At 43.8% G+C, this 20648-nt stretch overlaps 1 protein-coding gene across 2 annotated transcripts in view; it reads right to left on the bottom strand.

Moving 5' to 3' along the window:
• Nucleotides 1–4975: 4975 nt before the first annotated feature.
• Nucleotides 4976–20648, bottom strand: part of LOC135508363 (beta/gamma crystallin domain-containing protein 1-like) — a 61522-nt gene continuing 45849 nt past the window's right edge. For both annotated transcript variants that reach the window (XM_064928492.1, XM_064928494.1), the window contains 6 exons: nucleotides 20374–20506; nucleotides 11777–11916; nucleotides 11420–11543; nucleotides 9051–9209; nucleotides 8606–8771; nucleotides 4976–7226 (listed from right to left, as the gene is read on the bottom strand). In XM_064928492.1, the coding sequence (XP_064784564.1) occupies nucleotides 7138–7226; nucleotides 8606–8771; nucleotides 9051–9209; nucleotides 11420–11543; nucleotides 11777–11916; nucleotides 20374–20506 (811 nt within the window). In that variant the 3' untranslated portion in view covers nucleotides 4976–7137. The remainder of the gene's footprint in view (nucleotides 7227–8605; nucleotides 8772–9050; nucleotides 9210–11419; nucleotides 11544–11776; nucleotides 11917–20373; nucleotides 20507–20648) is intronic.

Genomic DNA, 20648 nt, shown 5'->3' with positions numbered 1-20648 from the left:
TCCTGGGAAGGATCGGAGGATCAAAATGCAGCATGGTTATTTATAAACATCTTTAATGAAAGATGAAAACGTGAACACTATACAAAATAAGAAAATGTGGAAAAACTGAAACAGTCCTAACTGGTGCAAAACACAGAGACTGGTACAATCACCCCACAAGATACCTAAAGAATATGGCTGCCTAAATATGGTTCCCAATCAGAGACAACGATAAACACCTGCCTCTGATTGAGAACCACTCCAGGCAACCAACCTCACCAACATAATAAAGAAAACACAGAATACTAAGGCCAGGGTGTGACAGTACCCCCCCCCCCCCAAAGGTGCGGACTCCCGGCCGCACACCTAAACCCATAGGGGAGGGTCTGGGTGGGCGTCTGTCCATGGTGGCGGCTCTGGCGCGGGATGTGAACCCCACTCCAACACAGTCTTAGTCCGCTTACTTAGCGTCCCTTGAGTGGCGACCCTCGCCGCCAACCTTGGCCGATTAACCTTAACAAAGGGCCCCACTGGACTGAGGGGCAGCTCCGGGCTGAGGGGTAGCTCGGGACTGAGGGGTAGCTCGGGACTGAGGGGTAGCTCGGGACTGAGGGGTAGCTCGGGACTGAGGGGTAGCTCGGGACTGAGGGGTAGCTCGGGACTGAGGGGTAGCTCAAGACTGAGGGGTAGCTCAAGACTGAGAGGTAGCCCACGACTAAGAGATAGCTCAGGCAGGTTGACGGCTCTGGCGGATCCTGGCTGAATGGCGGCTCTGGCGGATCCTGGCAGACTGGCGGCTCTGGCGGATCCTGGCTGACTGGCGGCTCCTGGCTGACTGGCGGCACTGGAAGATCCTGGCTGACTGGCGGCACTGGAAGATCCTGGCTGACTGGCGGCTCATGACAGACGGGAGACTCCGGCGGCTCATGACAGACGGGAGACTCTGGCGGCTCATGACAGACGGGAGACTCTGGCGGCTCATGACAGACGGGAGACTCTGGCGGCTCATGACAGACGGGAGACTCCGGCGGCTCATGACAGACGGGAGACTCCGGCGGCTCATGACAGACGGGAGACTCCGGCGGCTCATGACAGACGGGAGACTCCGGCGGCTCATGACAGACGGGAGACTCCGGCGGCTCATGACAGACGGGAGACTCCGGCGGCTCATGACAGACGGGAGACTCTACTAGCGCTGGAAAGGAGGAAGGCTCTGGCAGCGCTGGACAGGCGAAGCGCACTGTAGGACTGGTGTGTGGTGCTGGCACTGGTGGTACTGGGACGAGGACAAGCACAGGAAGCCTGGTGCAGGGAGCTGCCACCGGAGGGCTGATGTGTGGAGGTGGTACTGGATAGACCGGACCGTGCAGGCGCACTGAAGCTCTTGAGCACCGAGCCTGCCCAACCTTACCTGGTTGAATGCTCCCGGTCGCCCTGCCAGTGCGGCGAGGTGGAATAGCCCGCACTGGGCTGTGCAGGTGAGCCGGAGACACCATGCGTAAGGCTGGTGCCATGTACGCCGGCCCAAGGAGACGCGTAGAGATGCGTAGAGCCGGCTTCATGGCACCTGGCTCGATGCCCACTCTAGCCTGGCCAATACGAGGAGCTGGTATGTACTGCACCAGGCTATGCACCCGCACTGGGGACACAGTGCACTCCACAGCATAACACGGTGCCTGCCCGGTCTCTCTAGCCCCCCGGTAAGCACAGGAAGTTGGCGCAGGTGTCCTACCTGGCTTCGCCACACTTCCTGTGTGCCTCCTCCCAATATTTTTTTTGGGGGGCTGACTCTCGGTCTTCCTTGCCAGCCGTGTTCCGTCGTGTCGACAGCTCCCCTCTCCGGCTGCCTCTGCTCTCCTAGCTGCCTCCACCTGTTCCCATGGGAGGCGATCCTTTCCCGCCAGGATCTCCTCCCAAGTGTAGCAACCCTTGCCGTCCAACACATCATCCCATGTCCATTCCTCCTTGTGCTGCTCCTGCTGCCGCTGCCTGTCACCACGCCGCTTGGTCCTGTTGTGGTGGGTGATTCTGTAACGGTTTTCTTCAGGGGAAGGATTGGAGGACCAAAATGCAGCGTGGTTATTTATAAACATCTTTAATGAAAGATGAAAACGTGAACACTATACAAAATAAGAAAATGTGGAAAAACCGAAACAGTCCTAACTGGTGCAAAACACAGAGACAGGAACAATCACCCCACAAGATACCTAAAGAATATGGCTGCCTAAATATGGTTCCCAATCAGAGACAACGATAAACACCTGCCTCTGATTGAGAACCACTCCAGGCAACCATAGACTTACCTAGAACACTCAACTGAACACAACCCCATAGACTACAAAACCCCTAGACAAAACAAGACACATAAACCACCCATGTCACACCCTGGCTTAACCAACATAATAAAGAAAACACAGAATACCTAGGCCAGGGCGTGACAATAATACTACCCCTAAAAATCATTTTGGTCATTGATAAAGATACTTTCTCATATCCACATCCCTCTTTGCCAATGTCATCAAGGTATTTACTGGCCTCCTGTACAGCAATGCAAAGTAGAGATGATTTTCTGCCAAAAACAGTTATCAAAGTTCTGAATGATTGCCCGTGTTTTTACAATAAAACAATATGGCTGCTCACCTGCATATTTATAATTTTGAGCCCTAATTATTTTGCAAAAAAGGCTTGCCTGTTTTGATATGGGTTCCACATGTTTATTGAATGAAACGCACAAAAACGCACAAAAACAATAAAGAACAAGTGAAACGTGAAGTAAATGAAGTGCTCACAGGCAACTACACATAAACAAGATCCCACAAAACACAGTGGGGAAATGTCTGCCAAAATATGATCCCCCAATCAGAGACAACGATAAACAGCTGCCTCTGATTGGGAACCATATCAGGCCAACATAGAAATAAACAACCTAGATTACCCACCCTAGTCACACGCGACCTAACCAAAATAGAGAATAAAAAGGATCTCTATGGTCAGGGCATGACACGCGCATACAGTGACACACGCACGCACGCACACGCACACGCACACACACACATAGAGTCGTGCAAACACGCACAGAGACACACAGACACATGCACAGAGACACACAGACACACGCACACAGACACACACAGACACACACAGACACACACACACACACAGACATACACATCTGGATGGGTTTTTGGCCAAGGAGGGATGTGACACACCATCAATGGGCACCCACTGTATTTGTAAAGCTGGAGACATGATATTATTACAGTTCATATGGTTGGCAAAATATGTCATATTGTGGCATATTGCAGCTAGGATGGAATTACATTGGTCAATAGTGGCACATTATATTGGTCAATAGTGGGATTTTTATGACCCTCTTGTCCAAGTGGAGGAAGTTAATCAGTGAGCTTCAGCCATTTCAATTGTCTTAAGCCACACACACACACCACACACACCTATTCTGCTCTCTCTGTCAGACAGACAGTGAGGCAGGCTAGGTTTGATTTGGTATGGTCAGCCAGTGACGGTCAGACCAGATGAAGAACCGCTGTCTAGGGCTGTGCTGACCAGCCAGGCTGCAATGCTAGTGTAATCCTGGTGCTAGGCCCCTAATCCAGTCCCATTATTCAGTCCCTTTGTCTGTGGCCCTGTCGGGGCTCCCGGGTCCGCTCCCCAGCTTGGAAGCAGAACAGATTCCTGTCTGCCTGGGCATTATGGAAGCGTTCCACCATGACATCATGGCTCCGTTTTATTCTGATGAAACAGCAACAGCTAGCCTGGTCACCAGAACCTCTGTTGGTTGCAATACCATACTGTTTGTAAGTTTGCCATGATAACAAACACGACAGGATGCAAATGTATATGTTGAGTGGAAGGACATAGGCCTTACTTAATTATAATGTTAGGTTAGAGAAAGACTAAGCAGTATACTGTATCAATTATGTAATTTTCTCTTTAGTGATCTCTTTCCTGTACATGTTTTCTACTCTTTCATATACCCATAACCCGATTCTACGTACGATGAGAGCAGCTTTGTACAGGTCAGGTGAGGCTGAACAGGGTGTTGTTGTGTATGGCGTTGGTGTGCATCATAGGTTGTTTGATAAGGATGTCAGAGCATCCTCACCAGTTCAATACAGTTTATTCAATCCACACCAGCGTACACATCAGGTCATTCTGTGTAGAAGAGGAACTAGATACCCATGTGCTGGTCTAATCATCACCACAGCCATCCTCTCCATTTGATCTATTTCTATGATCTATTATTCATTTATTATTTGGAAGATGGCCGGTATTCATTCAACGGCGTGTTGCAGGGCTGCACACTGCACTACCGACAATTTTGCATTTACAAGGCAATTTCCCCGACATTTTCACCATGCAGATGTCAGCTCAAGCATAAATGATCTTTAAATGTCAAGTGCAATGCACTTATTGAGAACAAGCCTTTTGTTGAATCCCGACCGTTGCCCCATCACACAGCTCTAAAGTCAGTTTAAAAAATATATGTTTTACTCCTTGTGACCTTTCTTCCTGTTCCCGGAGGAGGAGTTTACCATCTCCCAGGTGCCTCAGGCCATGCTGAATGTGGAGAAGGATCACGCTCAGGGAAAGACGTCAAAATCAGCAGCGGAGAGTACTCATCCGACAAACCACTGGACGACTCCACTGCCGCCTAGCGTTTCCTAAAAACGCAGGGGAACAACACCTACCACTGTCACTCCTAAAAACTAGGTTTTCCTTAAGCCTACACCGTGAGGCATTTCTGAGCGACAAACGGACTTGTGGGCATAGAGCGTGGCCTGATATGGAAATGCTGGGCGTGTTTCAGTCAGAGAATTTTTATGACTGACTTTAGGATTGTCTGTGCTAAGCTTGTGAGTGTGTGTCTGTTTAAGTAGAGCTGTTGTAGTGGATGTGTTAAGGAAGTTGACGATAATTCAAGTCCTTGACTTTGGAAGTGTTATTGAGATGCCTCAACAACATAACACAAATCAAGAAAAGGAAAAAAACATTTCTTTTATTGTAGATCGTAACAGCATTTTGATGACGTTACATTTAAGACAAAGTGGTTAGAATGATATTGTAGCACAGTGTTGAAACGGCTCTTTAATCATTTGACATATGAAATACATGCACCTGTTGCAGCTAATGTTCTGTGAATAATGTGTGAAGTAAAGTATAATTCCAGGCAAGAAATTTGCTTATAAAACATGACAAAACATATCAGTAACACTACTGGACGGTCATAACCATGTCATAACATATCATAACTGACAAAACTTGTCATAACCTGTCAAAATATGGTCATAACACGGTCATGGCCCATATAGTTACACCTATTCTGACATATTGCATTATTTTTTGTCTGGTTATGACACTTAGTGTCAAAACCCAAATGTATTCAAATGTGTTTTTTCCCTGCAAAGAAATTTCCCTTCGTTTGAAAGTTTGTTTCTTAAGTCCTTTGTTGTTATGAATACTTTACATACATTTTTTTTCATAATATTTGAAATAACTTTTCATAAAGCATTATGATCATCCTATGTCACTTTACTTGAAATAAGAAAATACACTTTATGAAACAGTCCAAATGCATTGTGACCATCCTATGTCACTTTACTTGAAATAAGAAAATACACTTTATGAAACAGTCCAAATGCATTGTGACCATCCTATGTCACTTTACTTGGACTAAGAAAATGCACTTTATGAAAGAGTCCAAATGCATTATGACCATCCTATGTCACTTTACTTGGACTAAGAAAATGCACTTTATGAAAGAGTCCAAATGCATTATGACCATCCTATGTCACTTTACTTGGACTAAGAAAATACACTTTATGACACTGTTAAGAAGCATTATTACCATCAAAATCATCTAAGCCATATAGGCCTATCATGCACTTATGTCAGTCATCAGTCACAAAGAGGGTGTCTTGTCCTGCTCCTAAAATCTGCTCCTGCATTTATCCCAGTCATCAGAAACGGAGCATTGGGGAAGGCACATGTCTGACCTCAATGTGTGTGCAATTACAATGATAATTGTATATGGTCAATTTAAAAATGAATAACAAACATACTGATGACAAGTAGGCTATGGTGTAATGGAATGTTTTGCCTTGTGTGGTAGGTTTTGGGTTATTTGACACTCTTATATACATGTCATAATCTTCCATAAAATAACTACCATGGTAGGTTTTATGTGTTTTGACACTCTTATGTAGGTGTCATAACCAAACATAAAATAACTATCATGGTAAGTTTATGGGGTTGACACCATGTCATAATGTGTTAAGACGCTGGGTGTCAAGTGTTACCAACATATCTACTCAAAACGTACCTTTGGAGAATTCAAGGAGTGTTCATCTATGACATTAAGAATGTGTGACTTCATAGACTAACCCTTGTGTGAAAACATACACATTACAGTGATTGACTGGTGAAGCACACTTAACTCATTGTAAATGCTATGAATATAGTAGACACACACATGTTCCACTACTGTTTTTCTTTGGTATGGTCAATGAAATAATTAATTGTGGAATTTTTAAAGCATCATTCAAGTCCTGACCGTATATTGTAGTGCTCCTTAAATGTACTTTTAAGTTATTTATCAGATGCTCTTGTCCAGAGGAATTAGTGCCTTGCTCAAGGGCACCGCAACATTTTTCACCTAGTCGGCTTGGGGATTCGAACCAGCAACCTTTCAGTTACAGGCCCAATACTCTTAACCGCTAGGCTACCTGCCGCCCTTGTTCTATAGATAGTTCTGTAGCCACATGTTGTTTGGTTTCTTTCTCGTTGCAGTGACATGGAAATGTGTAGTTTACTAGTTTATAGTTGTGTTTTACAAAGACAACCTATTATGGATTTGCACAAGCTCAACACATGTTTCAGAATATCTCGAGGCCCACTGCAGACTAGAATCACAGAGCACTAAGGCCCTTGTAGGAACTGCATAAAGAAACAAGAGTATGGGTCCCACGGTGGAACTGCATCACAGAGCTTTGAGTCCCATGGCCTTCTGATGCAAGAAAGCTCTTAAACCCTTGGCTTAGCTGCACCAGAGAGATCTGAGGCCCACTGCAGAGCTGCACCAGAGAGCTCTGAAGCCCACGGCAGAGCTGCTGTTGAAGGGCCAGGCCAATTGACACTATATTACAGGATCTCCAAAGACCATCTTTGGTTGTGTTTTCTCTCATCAAATGTGTTGAGAATCACTTGAGTTTTGTCATAACTTTGTCCACCTGTGAGTAGAAGATATTATACAGTTTAGTGTAGGCTACATATTCAATGGCATTGCAACAGATGGGTAATGAAAATAACTAACTAAACACTTCCTAAACTTACCACCAGATAGAGCCAGATAACTGGGGACAGAGCTCCTATACTCTTTCTTTGCTGAACAAAAATATAAATTCAACATGTAGTGTTGGTACCATGTTTCATGAGCTGAAATAAAACATCCCATAAAATATTCCACATGCAGAAAAAGCTTATTTCTCTCAAATGTTGTGCACAAATTTGTTTACATCCCTGTTAGTGAGTTTTCTTCTTTGCCAAGATAATTGATCCACCTGACAGGTACGGCATATCAAGAAGCTGATTAAACAGCATGATCATTACACAGGTGCACCTTGTGCTGGGGACAATAAATGGCCACTCTAAAATGTGCAGTTTTCTCACAGATGTCTCAAGTTTTAAGGGAGCATGCAATTGGCACGTTGACTGCAGGAATGTCCATGTCACGACTCCGACCGAAGGACGCTCCCCTTCCCGTTCGGGTGGCGCTCGGCGGTCGTTGTCGCCGGCCTACTAACTGCCACTGATTATTTCCTCCCCCTCCTTATGTGTTTATTGAGTGCACCTGTTTTGAGTTAGGTAATATAGTAGAGGCTTTATTAGTCAGCCGGCCCGCCTGGTTCCTTGTGCGGGATAAATTATTGTGACCGTCTGTTTGGTGTACTTGTGTGCACGTCTATGAGTTTCGTGTTTTCCCATTTCGTGTTTTTTCCTGGACAGTTTAAGACCCCCTGTTTGGGGCGTTTGTTTGTTCATTACGCCCTGTGTTTTCATGGGGTTGGCTTATGTTCGCCGTTTCTTTGTGCATTAAAATAGCACTCCCCTGAACTCTCTGCTTCCTGCGCCTGACTTCTCACCCACTACACTCAGATCGTTACAGTCCACCAGAGCTGTTGCCAGATAATTGAATGTTAATTTCTCTACCATAATCCACCTCCAATGTCTTTTTGGAGAATTTGGCAGTACATCCAACCAGCCTCACAACCGCAGACCACGTGTAACCCCCCAGCCCAGGACCTCCACATACGGCTTCTTTACCTGTGGGATCGTGAAAGACCAGCCACACAGACAGCTGATGAATGTGAGGAGTATTTCTGTCTGTAATAAATCCCTTTTGAAGGGGCTCATTCAGATTGGCTGGCTCTCAAGTGGGTGGGCCTATGTCCTCCCAGGCCCACTCATGGCTGCGCCCTGCCCAGTCATGTGAAATCCATAGATTAGGGCCTAATGCATTTATTTCAATTGTTACATGTTGCGTTTATATTTTTGTTCAGTATAGATGCTACTGTAGCTGAGAGAGCAAGAGCAGGAGAGCGGATCTGACCTTTAACCTCAAGCACCAGATCAGGTTTGAGGTGGCATCGGACCAGGCCATCTGGGGTAATGTTCCACAGCTGGTTGTCTTTCCCTGGCTCCGGAGGAGACACACTCAGCCTGCTGCCCGCCATGACAACGCTCCCCGTGATCTGCAGGCAACAGTCCTCCACCAGCTGTAGAGACAGGGAATAGAGGTTCAGATGTGGGTGGATTCTGTATTGAATACATACTTATAAGCATGATACAGATACAGTTTTGCAATGTTATATGAGAGACAAATGACAATTGTACTGGGATATGCTCAACACATGTGACATGAAACTATGTTGAAATAATGAGGAAGCCAGTTCTGTAACACTTGAAGCTGGTGATGATGGGAATGAATAAGGATGTCTGTGGAGTTAATGAGAGGAAAAGATGATCCATTGCAAAATCTTGAGCCCATGCGGTACCTTGCAGCGTAGGACTCCGTCATGGAAGAGCCAGACCTGGTCCACACCCCCAGTCTCCTCCAGGGCCTGGACCCGCAACAGCTTGATGTCATCCAGAGGCCCTGACAGGGACATCACGTAGCCCGTCTCCCTGCTTCGCAGACGGAAGTACACCTGCTTCTGTAGGGGGCAACAACACAGATAATATGATCTTGTCTTGACTAGGCTAGAAAAGTTGTTCTCACCCGAAAGTGGTCATTATGAGTTATAGGGCTTGCTGTGGCTCCGTATAATTTCCATTGTGTAATCATTTGCATTGATGACTGAATGAGATTAGTGCAGAAGTTGAGTTGTAGTCAATAAGTTTGAACATTAGTCATGAAGATTAGGCTATTTTGTATGTGGTCGATATGGGCCAATTCCAACCCGAGTTAAGCGAGCGTAAGTGGAACGCATTTCCCTTTTCATACACTTTTCACTATATGCGTATTCTATATTTTTGTATTTAAAAAAAACTTTTTACCTCTTTTTCTCCCCAATTTCGTGATATCCAAATGGTAGTTAAAGTCTTGTCCCATTGCTGCAACTCTGCACTTGCTTCTTGACACACTGCTCGCTTAACCCGGGAGCACCAATATGTCAGAGGAAACATTGTACAACTGGCAACTGAAGTCAGGGTGCATGCGCCTGGCCCACCACAGGAGTCGCTAGAGCGCAATGGGACAAGGACATCCCTGCCGGCCGAACCCTCCCTTAAACCGGATGATGTTGGACCAATTGAGGGCAGCCTCATGGGTCTCCCAGTTGCGGCCCGCTGCGACTCAGCCTGGTATGGAACCCAGGTCTGTAGTGATGCCCCTAGCACTGTGATGTAGTGCCTTAGACTACTGCACCATTCGGGAGGCCCCTATATGTGCATTCTGACCTTGAACTTAAGCATGACAATAGCATGCTATTCATCCAGGGTGGAGATCAAATAAATGAAGGTGCGGCGGAGGTGTGTCTACAGATGCTGCATATTCTGACATTGACTTAATTCCCCAACAAATCTACCACCTTTATGTGTGAATGAAACTTTGAATAAGGTCAAGCGAAGCTACCGGTTCCAAGTGGAAAAAGCATCCATTTTATATTTTCCAATAGAAATAACACCATTCTCTATGCACTGTAATTTACAACTTGATAAGAGCTATTGATAAGAGCTATTGATAAGAGCTAGGTATATGATTAATCCGTTTGGATAAGGGAATTGTAAATATAAATTACACTTGTTTTAGATATATTTTACTTTATAATCCCTGGAGACAAATGTGAAACCAGTCATATGGCAGCAATCTGAAAGATATCAACTTTCCCACAGTAAAGCTTATGAAATGCTGCGCATTATGCAGAATTGTAATTGTACGGCCTTTTAACTTAAAGGGATGAGCACTCTCTAATGTCGACTTCACTCTTTCCTATTTCTATCATGTTAAATATTAGCCGCTATCAGTATCGACCGTCAGTAGGCCTAATAACCACACAGATTCAACTGCCAATTTACGGTTAGTTCCCTTCACTTGGTATACATTATCACTACATTTAATGACATTATTTTGATTACCTTCATTTGCTTGCTCTGAAAGCGTTGTCACAGCCGTGTGGTTGTTGCTGTCGATCATTAGTGAGAGTTGATAATATAAAAAAGAGGCTAAATAAATCATTATGGAGCCGAGCGCAGACCAAGCGGTAACATTTTGAACTCGGCGTGTTGCGCAATACTTGGCCGTGTTGTCACACAGTTTCATGGTATATCCTACTATTGTACACTATTCTCCCTATTATAATTATATGTACACTAGTCGTCCTACATTACCATGGGTTGAAGAACAATGTTTTCTTTCTTTCGTAAATAAAGGTTCCCCAAATCTGTTTTTTTTATGATGAATAAATACTTTCCTAACCACAGGAGGTTGGTGGCACTTTAATGAGGAGAGAACGGGCTCGTGGTAATGGCTGGAGCAAAATTAATGGAGTGGTATCAAATACAGCAAACACTTGGTTTCCATGTGTGTGATGCCATTCCATTCCCTTTGTTCCAGTCATTATTATGAACCGTCCTCCCCTCAGCAGCCTCCACTGTTCCTAACCCTAAATCATCTACCAGATCAGAACATTTTAAATCGAACAATTGGTGCTGAAATGGAGACGAACATGCATATATTTAGATGTATTTCTTTCATTGACCCTAATATTCGTTCTCTCGATATATTGTAGTGAGCCTGTTGACAAAATTCTAACTAAAAGATACACCATATTTAAAGGGATGTCTTAAGATGAATGTACTGAAAACTCTACTGAATGAAAACTCCCAGAGAAAATCTGTTGGTCCGCATGCCCCGCCTCCATACCTGCAATAGTGGTCGCAGGGATCCGATTCGCGGCCAGCTGCTGAACTTGCACCAATCACCCAGTTTGCTGGGCGGTAGCAGGATCTGACGGCCGCGATGATGACACCCCTCATACAGCACCCACCTGTAGAGCAGGAATTATCAATCACACACAGTCAGTTGCTCTACTTAAATGCAAACAATCCACATTCCTACAGCACTCCTCTTTACAATAAGCTAGCAAATCTAGTTGATGGATTAATAGGTGCTTAGACAGTGCTTCATCAACTAACTTGAATAGTAGGTGCAACTCTTGCTTTACAATGTTTTGTTTTATTGCCTAATAAAAACTGTCAAATCTATTCAGGTGTGACTTACATTCCTCCGTCGATAACCAGGGAGCGTATGCGTCCGTCCACCCCAGCCAGCTGCAGGTTCACCAGCCCTTCCGTCAGCACCACCCTACGGCCTCTACAGCCAACCTTACTGAACAACGTTATGGACGGGAGGGAGAACTCCTGGAAAGATAAGGGGGAAGGGATGCGTGAAGCGTGAGATTATACATCATTATGGTATTGTAGGTACAGGACACATCCAAGATATGCAGTCACTTCACACAGACATGACATAGGTTTACAAATACGGTACACATTACTTTTAGATTACTTTCCCCTTAAGAGACATTAGAAGAAAGCAAAATGTGTGTTTCAAGTTGAATGACATCCATTGCAGGATAAATCAATGTTAAAGTTTACATAGCTGGCCATATATGGATGTTAAATTTTACTTTATGGGTTGGTTATGTAGGCTTTTTCCATTGCTTTCTACTACATATAATAATATGATTAAATTATTTATTGACATTAAAAACCAAAGTCTATCAGAATTCCAGTCATTCCAATAAATGTTATACCCTTTGATCTTCAAGAATAGGACTTGGAAGTATGGAAGTATAGATTAGCCAAATTGTTTTACCTGAGGATGACGCCAAAAACGAAGGACTTATTAGCCAGCCCTACTCTGCTGTTTATGATTTTGTTGTCATGAAGGACTGATTGGGCTTATTGAGTTGAGTTGAAAAATAAATGCTGCGCTCATGGAATTGCGTGCTTTGAGCACTACTGAAAAGTGCTATTTACATGTGAAAATGAATGCCATATCCTGCATCTGCTATAGGCCTATATATATATAGAGAGAGATGAAGTCGGAAGTTTACATACACCTTAGCCAAACACATTTAAACTCAGTTAAAAAAATGTTTTCCTGACATTTAATCCTAGTACAAATTCCCTGTCTTAGGTCAGTTAGGATCACCACTTTATTTTAAGAACTTGAAATGTCAGCATAATAGTAGAGAGAATTATCATCTCATTCCCAGTTGGTCCGAAGTGTACATACACTCAAATAATATTTGGTAGCATTGCCTTGAAATTGTTTAACTTGGGTCAAACTTTTGGGGAGCTTTCCACAAGCTTCCCACAATACGTTGGGTGAATTTTGGCCCATTCCTCCTGACAGAGCTGGTGTAACTGAGTCAGGTTTGTAGGCCTCCTTGCTTGCACACGCTTTTTCAGTTCTGCCCACACATTTTCAATAGGATTGAGGTCAGGGCTTTGTGATTGCCACTCCAATACATTGACTTTGTTGTCCTTAAGCCATTTTGCCACAACTTTGGAAGTATGCTTGGGGTCATTGTCCATTTGGAAGACCCATTTGCGACCAAGCTTTAACTTCCTGACTGATGTCTTGATATGTTGCTTCAATATATCCACATCATTTTCCTACCTCGTGATGCCATCTATTTTGTGAAGTGCACTAGTCCCTCCTGCAGCAAAGCACCCCCATAACATGATGCTGCCACCCCCGTGCTCCATGCTTGGGATGGTTGCTTGCAAGCCTCCTCTTTTTCCTCCAAACATAACAATTGCCAAACAGTTCTATTTTGTTTCATCAGACCAGAGGAGATTTCTCCAAAAAGTACGATCTTTGTCCCCATGTGCAGTTGCAAACCGTAGTCTGGCTTTTATATGACAATTTTGGTACAGTGGCTTCTCCCTTGCTGAGCGGTCTTTCAGGTTATGTCAATATAGGACTCATTTTACTGTGGATATAGATACTTTTGTACCTGTTTCCTCCAGAATCAGCACCAGGTCCTTTGCTGTTGTCCTGGGATTGATTTTCAATTTTCACACCAAAGTACACACCAAAGGATTAAATGTCAGGAATTGTGAAAAACTGAGTTTAAATGTATTTGGCTAAGGTGTATATATAAATATAAATATATATATATAAATAAATATGGATGTAGTAACTACAGATTGCCCCTTTAAGTCAATCAAAAGTGTACAAGTTTGAGCATATGTCCATTCGGCCTATGGATAATTTTTTTTTTTATCAGCATGAAGTAGATTGGGCAATAAAAGCCCCACTTTTATTCCATAGGTTGAATTCGCAATATGCAGCTGTTGCAAGAGTGCATTTTTCACTGGCTGTCCAATAGTTTCAATAACAGTGAATGATATGCAGCTTAAACTTTTTAAACCGCGATCCATTAAACACATTTGCTGTGTCATCATAGTGGTCTCTGACTTGTGGTGAGACTCGCTCAGGTGGAAGAAATGTAAACGTGTGCCTTTTTTCAATGCTGATTTGAATGTCATTGAGAAAACAGAGAAGTGTCAAAAATAATTTTTCCACAAACATCCTTTCTGAATTTAACTTCTCAGTGACAGGGGGGCAGTATTGAGTAGCTTGGATGAATAAGGTGCCCAGAGTAAACTGCCTGCTACTCTGTCCCAGATGATAATATATGCATATTATTAGTAGTATTGGATAGAAAACACTCTGAAGTTTCTAAAACTGTTTGAATGATGTCTGTGAGTATAACAGAACTCATATGGCAGGCGAAAACCTGAGACAAATCCAACCAGGAATTGGAAATCTGAGGTTTGTAGTTTCATTTAGGTGATTGCCTATCCAATATGCTGTGTCTATGGGGCCAGATTGCACTTCCCAAGGCTTCCAGCAGATGTCAACAGTCTTTAGAAAGTTGTTTGAGGCTTTTATTGTGGAAGGGTGTCGAATAAGAGCTGTTTCAACAAGTGGACTAGGCTGTGACCAATCAGTTGTTTACTGCACAGTCATGCGGGCACGGCATTCCTTCTTTTGCCTCTGTAATGAATACTTTTTATTTATTTTATTTTATTTCACCTTTATTTAACCAGGTAGGCTAGTTGAGAACAAGTTCTCATTTGCAACTGCGACCTGGCCAAGATAAAGCTTAGCAGTGTGAGCAGACAACACAGAGTTACACATGGACTAAACAATTAACAAGTCAATAACACAGTACAAAAAAGCGGAGTCTATATACATTGTGCGCAAAAGGCATGAGGAGGTAGGCGAATAATTATAATTTTGCAGATTAGCACTGGAGTGATAAGTGATCAGATGGTCATGTACAGGTAGAGATATTGGTGTGCAAAAGAGCAGAAAAATAAATAAATAAAAACAGTATGGGGATGAGGTAGGTGAAAATGGGTGGGCTATTTACCAATAGACTATGTACAGCTGCAGCGATCGGTTAGCTGCTCAGATAGCACATGTTTGAAGTTGGTGAGGGAGATAAAAGTCTCCAACTTCAGGGATTTTTGCAATTCGTTCCAGTCACAGGCAGCAGAGTACTGGAACGAAAGGCGGACAAATGAGGTGTTGGCTTTAGGGATGATCAGTGAGATACACCTGCTGGAGCGCGTGCTACGGATGGGTGTTGCCATCGTGACCAGTGAACTGAGATAAGGCGGGGCTTTACCTAGCATGGACTTGTAGATGACCTGGAGCCAGTGGGTCTGGCGACGAATATGTAGCGTGGGCCAGCCGACTAGAGCATACAAGTCGCAGTGGTGGGTGATATAAGGTGCTTTAGTGACAAAACGGATGGCACTGTGATAAACTGCATCCAGTTTGCTGAGTAGAGTGTTGGAGGCAATTTTGTAGATGACATCGCCGAAGTCGAGGATCAGTAGGATAGTCAGTTTTACTAGGATAAGTTTGGCGGCGTGAGTGAAGGAGGCTTTGTTGCGGAATAGAAAGCCGACTCTTGATTTGATTTTCGATTGGAGATGTTTGATATGAGTCTGGAAGGAGAGTTTACAGTCTAGCCAGACACCTAGGTACTTATAGGTGTCCACATATTCAAGGTCGGAACCATCCAGGGTGGTGATGCTCGTCGGGCATGCGGGTGCAGGCAGCGATCGGTTGAAAAGCATGAATTTGGTTTTACTGGCGTTTAAGAGCAGTTGGAGGCCACGGAAGGAGTGTTGTATGGCATTGAAGCTCGTTTGGAGGTTAGATAGCACAGTGTCCAAGGACGGGCCGGAAGTATATAGAATGGTGTCGTCTGCGTAGAGGTGGATCAGGGAATCGCCCGCAGCAAGAGCAACATCATTGATATATACAGAGAAAAGAGTCGGCCCGAGAATTGAACCCTGTGGCACCCCCATAGAGACTGCCAGAGGACCGGACAGCATGCCCTCCGATTTGACACACTGAACTCTGTCTGCAAAGTAATTGGTGAACCAGGCAAGGCAGTCATCCGAAAAACCGAGGCTACTGAGTCTGCCGATAAGAATATGGTGATTGACAGAGTCGAAAGCCTTGGCAAGGTCGATGAAGACGGCTGCACAGTACTGTCTTTTATCGATGGCGGTTATGATATCGTTTAGTACCTTGAGTGTGGCTGAGGTGCACCGTGACCGGCTCGGAAACCAGATTGCACAGCGGAGAAGGTACGGTGGGATTCGAGATGGTCAGTGACCTGTTTGTTGACTTGGCTTTTGAAGACCTTAGATAGGAAGGGCAGGATGGATATAGGTCTGTAACAGTTTGGGTCCAGGGTGTCTCCCCCTTTGAAGAGGGGGATGACTGCGGCAGCTTTCCAATCCTTGGGGATCTCAGACGATATGAAAGAGAGGTTGAACAGGCTGGTAATAGGGGTTGCGACAATGGCGGCGGATAGTTTCAGAAATAGAGGGTCCAGATTGTCAAGCCCAGCTGATTTGTACGGGTCCAAGTTTTGCAGCTCTTTTAGAACATCTGCTATCTGGATTTGGGTAAAGGAGAACCTGGAAGGGCTGGGTTTACCTCCACATCACCCGCAGAACAGAGAAGGAGTAGTATGAGGGTGCGGCTAAAGGCTAACAAAACTGGTCGCCTAGACCATTGGGGACAGAGAATAAGAGGAGCAGGTTTCTGGGCATGGTAGAATATATTCAGGGCATAATGCACAGACAGGGGCATGGTGGGGTGCGGGTACAGCGGAGGTAAGCCCAGGCACTGGGTGATGATGAGAGAGGTTGTATCTCTGGACATGCTCGTTGTAATGGGTGAGGTCACCGCATGTGTGGGAGGTGGGACAAAGGAGGTATCAGGGGTATGAAGTGTGGAACTAGGCGCTCCATTGTGAACTAAAACAATGATAACTAACCTGAACAACAGTATACAAGGCATATTGACATTTGAGAGAGACATACAGCGAGGCATACAGTAATCACAGGTGTTGAATTGGGAAAGCTAGCGAAAACAGTAGGTGAGACAACAGCTAATCAGCTAGCACAACAACAGCAGGTAAAATGGCGTTGACTAGGCAACGGGGCCGACAGATAAAACATAAACAAGCAGAATGAGGTACCGTGATTAATAGACAGTCCAGCGTGCATCAGCTATGTAGCCAAGTGATCAGTGTCCAGGGGTCAGGGAAGCTGGATTAGTGAGTGTTATCCAGGTAAAAAAAAAAAAAAAAACTAACAATGACTAAATAGCTTGTAGCTAGTTAGCTAGTTAGCTTTTGGAGGTTCTTGAGTGTGTTCTAAAAATTAAAAATAATAGCGATTCCGTATCACATTGGGTGAGGCAGGTTACCGGAAGGTATAAACAAATTAAAAATCGAAAAGAGATAAGAGAGTAAATATGGGTCCAGTGAGTGTTTGGGATGAGGCGATTCAGACGTTTAGCAGGCCTGTGCTAACAAGCTAACAGTTAGTAGGCCGGGGCTAAACAAGGTAGCAGTTAGCGGACCGGGGCTAAACAAGCTGGCAGTTAGCAGGCCGAAATAGCAAGCAAGGAGATAGCAAGGGCTAGAGAGTTAGCCTTTGGGGGACGTCGCGATAGGGTGAGTCTGTTTATTCCTCTTCATGCGGTGACATCGATAGACCGGTCGTGGGTCCGGGTAATTGTAGCCCAGGAGTATGCTACGGTGGTAGGTATTGTAGCCCAGGAGTAAGCTACGGTGGTAGCACAGGTGCTCTGGCGGGGCTAGCTTCAGGCTAAGTGGGTGGAAGCGCTAGCCAGCATTAATCGTCCGGGGTTGCGGTTTAGCTAAATAACTAGTTCTGAAGATCCAGCTGAAAGATGTTCCGTTTGCGGCGGGAATCCGGGGATAAAAAATAAATAGTTCCGTTATGCTCTGGTTAGAGTCGCGTTGTTTGAACTGGCGAGAGCTTTCCGAGCTAAAGGTTAGCTGAAGACCGCTAGCATAGCTGGTAGTTAGCTGGCTAGCTTCAGTTGAGGAGTTCCGGTTTCGAAGTAAATATAAATACTAAATACTTTAGGGGAAAAAAAATAGCTACATTGGGTGAGGCGGGTTGAAGGAGAGTATTTGGAAGCTGAGGTTTAGCAAAATGTTTTAAAAGATATGCGAAGAACAAATATGTAAAAGACTAAATATACACGGGACAAGGGACACGACACGTCTTACTGCTACGCCATCTTGGATCACATATACAATACGCTATTGTTCGGTTGGAATATAATTGAAGATTTATTATAAAAAGACCCTAAGGATTGATTGTAAACATCGTTTGACATGTTTCTACAAACTGTAATGGAACTCTTGACTCTTCGTCTGGATTTTGCGCTCGCGCATTGTGCCTTAGGAATAGTGAACTAAACGCGCGAACAAAAGGTATTTGGACATAAATATGGACGTATCGAACAAAACAAACATTTCTTGTGGAAGTGGGAGTCCTGGGAGTGCATTCCGACGAAGATCAGCAAAGGTAAGGGAAGATTTATAATGCTATTTATGACTTTTGTTGACTTCACATCTTGGCGGGTAACTGTATTGCTTGCTTTTGTGGCTGAAAGCTGTTCTCAGATTATTGAATATTGTGCTTTTGCGGTAAAGATTTTTTTAAATCTGACACAGCGGTTGCATTAACCTCTTGAAACTCTGGGGGCGCTATATCATTTTTGGATAAAAAACATGTTTTAGCGCAATATTTTGTCACAAAAAGATTTATGCATATAATTGGTAGCTTTGGAAAGAAAACACTTTGATGTGTCCAGAACTGCAAAGATATTCTCTGTGATGCCCTTTTGTGAGCTACAGGCAAAACCAAGATGAGACGGCATCCAGGAAATGAGCAGGTTTTTGGATATTTTCCATTGTCTCCTTATATGGCTGTGAATGCAAAAATGAGCCTGTCCTTTCTGTCCGTTTCCCCAAGGTGTCTGCAGCATTGTGACGTATTTGTAGGCATATCATTGGAAGATTGACCATAAGAGACCACATTTACCAGGTGTCCGACCGGTGTCCTGACCTAAATTGGTGAAAAGTCAGCTGCAAGTATTTTTCCATGGAATTCAGAGAAGAATGCAGGCTTGGATATATCAATGAGGAGATATGTGAAAATACACCTTGAGGATTGATTCCAAAAACGTTTGCCATGTTTGAGGATATTTGGAGTTAATTCGGAAAAAGTTTCGTTGTAGGTGACTGAATTTCACGGTTGTTTCGAGGTGGGACAAATGTGATGTACAAAATGGAGCGATCTACACAAAGAGCTTTCAGGAAAAACTGCACATTTGCTATGTAACTGAGAGTCTCCTCATTGAAAACATCAGAAGCTCTTCAAAGGTAAATTATTTTATTCATTTGGTTATCTGGTTTTTGTGAAAATGTTTTTGTAAATCTACTCAAAATGCTAAGCTAGCTTAGCATACTCTTACACAAATTAGTGAATTGCTATGGTTCAAAAGCATATTTAGAAAATCTGAGATGACAGTGTTGTTAAGAAAAGGCTAAGCTTGAGAGTAGGCGCATTATTTTCATTTTATTTGCGATTTTCAGAAATCGTTAACGTTGCGTTATGCTAATGAGCCTGAGGCTTTAGTCACGATCCCGGATCCGGGATGGGGAGTTTCAAGAAGTTAAGAACAAGTTTATCTTTAATTCTATGTAAAACATGTATCTTTCATCAAAGTTTATGATGAGTATTTCTGTTATTTGATGTGGCTCTCTGCAATTTCTCCGGATGTTTTGGAGACATTCTGAACATGGCGCCAATGTAAACTAAGGTTTTTGGATATAAATATGAACTTGATCGAACAAAACATACATGTATTGTGTAACATTGAGTCCCGGGAGTGTCATCTGATGAAGATAGTCAAAGGTTAGTGATTCATTTGATCTATATTTCTGCTTTTTGTGACACCTCCCTTTGGTTGGAAAATGGCTGAATGCTTTCTGTGACTAGTTGCTGACCTAACATAATGATATGTTCTGCTTTCGCCGAAAAGCCATTTTGAAATCAGACACTGTGGTTGGATTAACGAGAAGTGTATCTTTAAAATGGTGTAAAATACTTGTATGTTTGAGGAATTTTAATTATGAGATTTCTGTTGAATTTGGTGCCCTGCACTTTCACTGGCTGTTGGCGAGGTGGGACGCTAGCGTCCCGAACGATCCCAGAGAGGTTAAAAGTAATCCTCGAAGTAATCATCTAGTTTTTCAAAAGAATCTGTAATCTGATTACAATGTTTTAGCTGGTAATGTAAGGGACTATAGTTACTGTTTTTTGTAATCCCTTACATGTAACAGATTATATGTTACATGATTATATGTAATCTGTTACACGTAAGGGATTACAAAAAAGCCTGCATGTCAACACACATAACTCCAGGATCTCCTCTGTACTCACATGGCTGATGGTCTGTATGGAGCGGATGGTAGAGTCAGGACCCAGACAGCCCATGGACTTGGTATTGGGGTAGTCTCCCTCCTCCAGGACATACATGTGCTCTGTGAACTGAGATCCTTCATACGCCACCCAGCTGGAACACAGCACAGAGGCATGCAGTCAACTACCGCTCTCTCCAGTACTAAGTCCTCTTTGAGTGTAATATACAACTAACATTTCTGTATACTAAATGTCACTCTATAAGAAGTAGAATGAACATGCTGTGTTTAAAGTTG

Source organism: Oncorhynchus masou, chromosome 21 (genome assembly GCF_036934945.1).
Source record: "Oncorhynchus masou masou isolate Uvic2021 chromosome 21, UVic_Omas_1.1, whole genome shotgun sequence".
Classification (NCBI taxonomy): Eukaryota; Metazoa; Chordata; class Actinopteri; order Salmoniformes; family Salmonidae; genus Oncorhynchus; species Oncorhynchus masou.
This window is presented reverse-complemented; position numbering and strand designations above follow the sequence as displayed.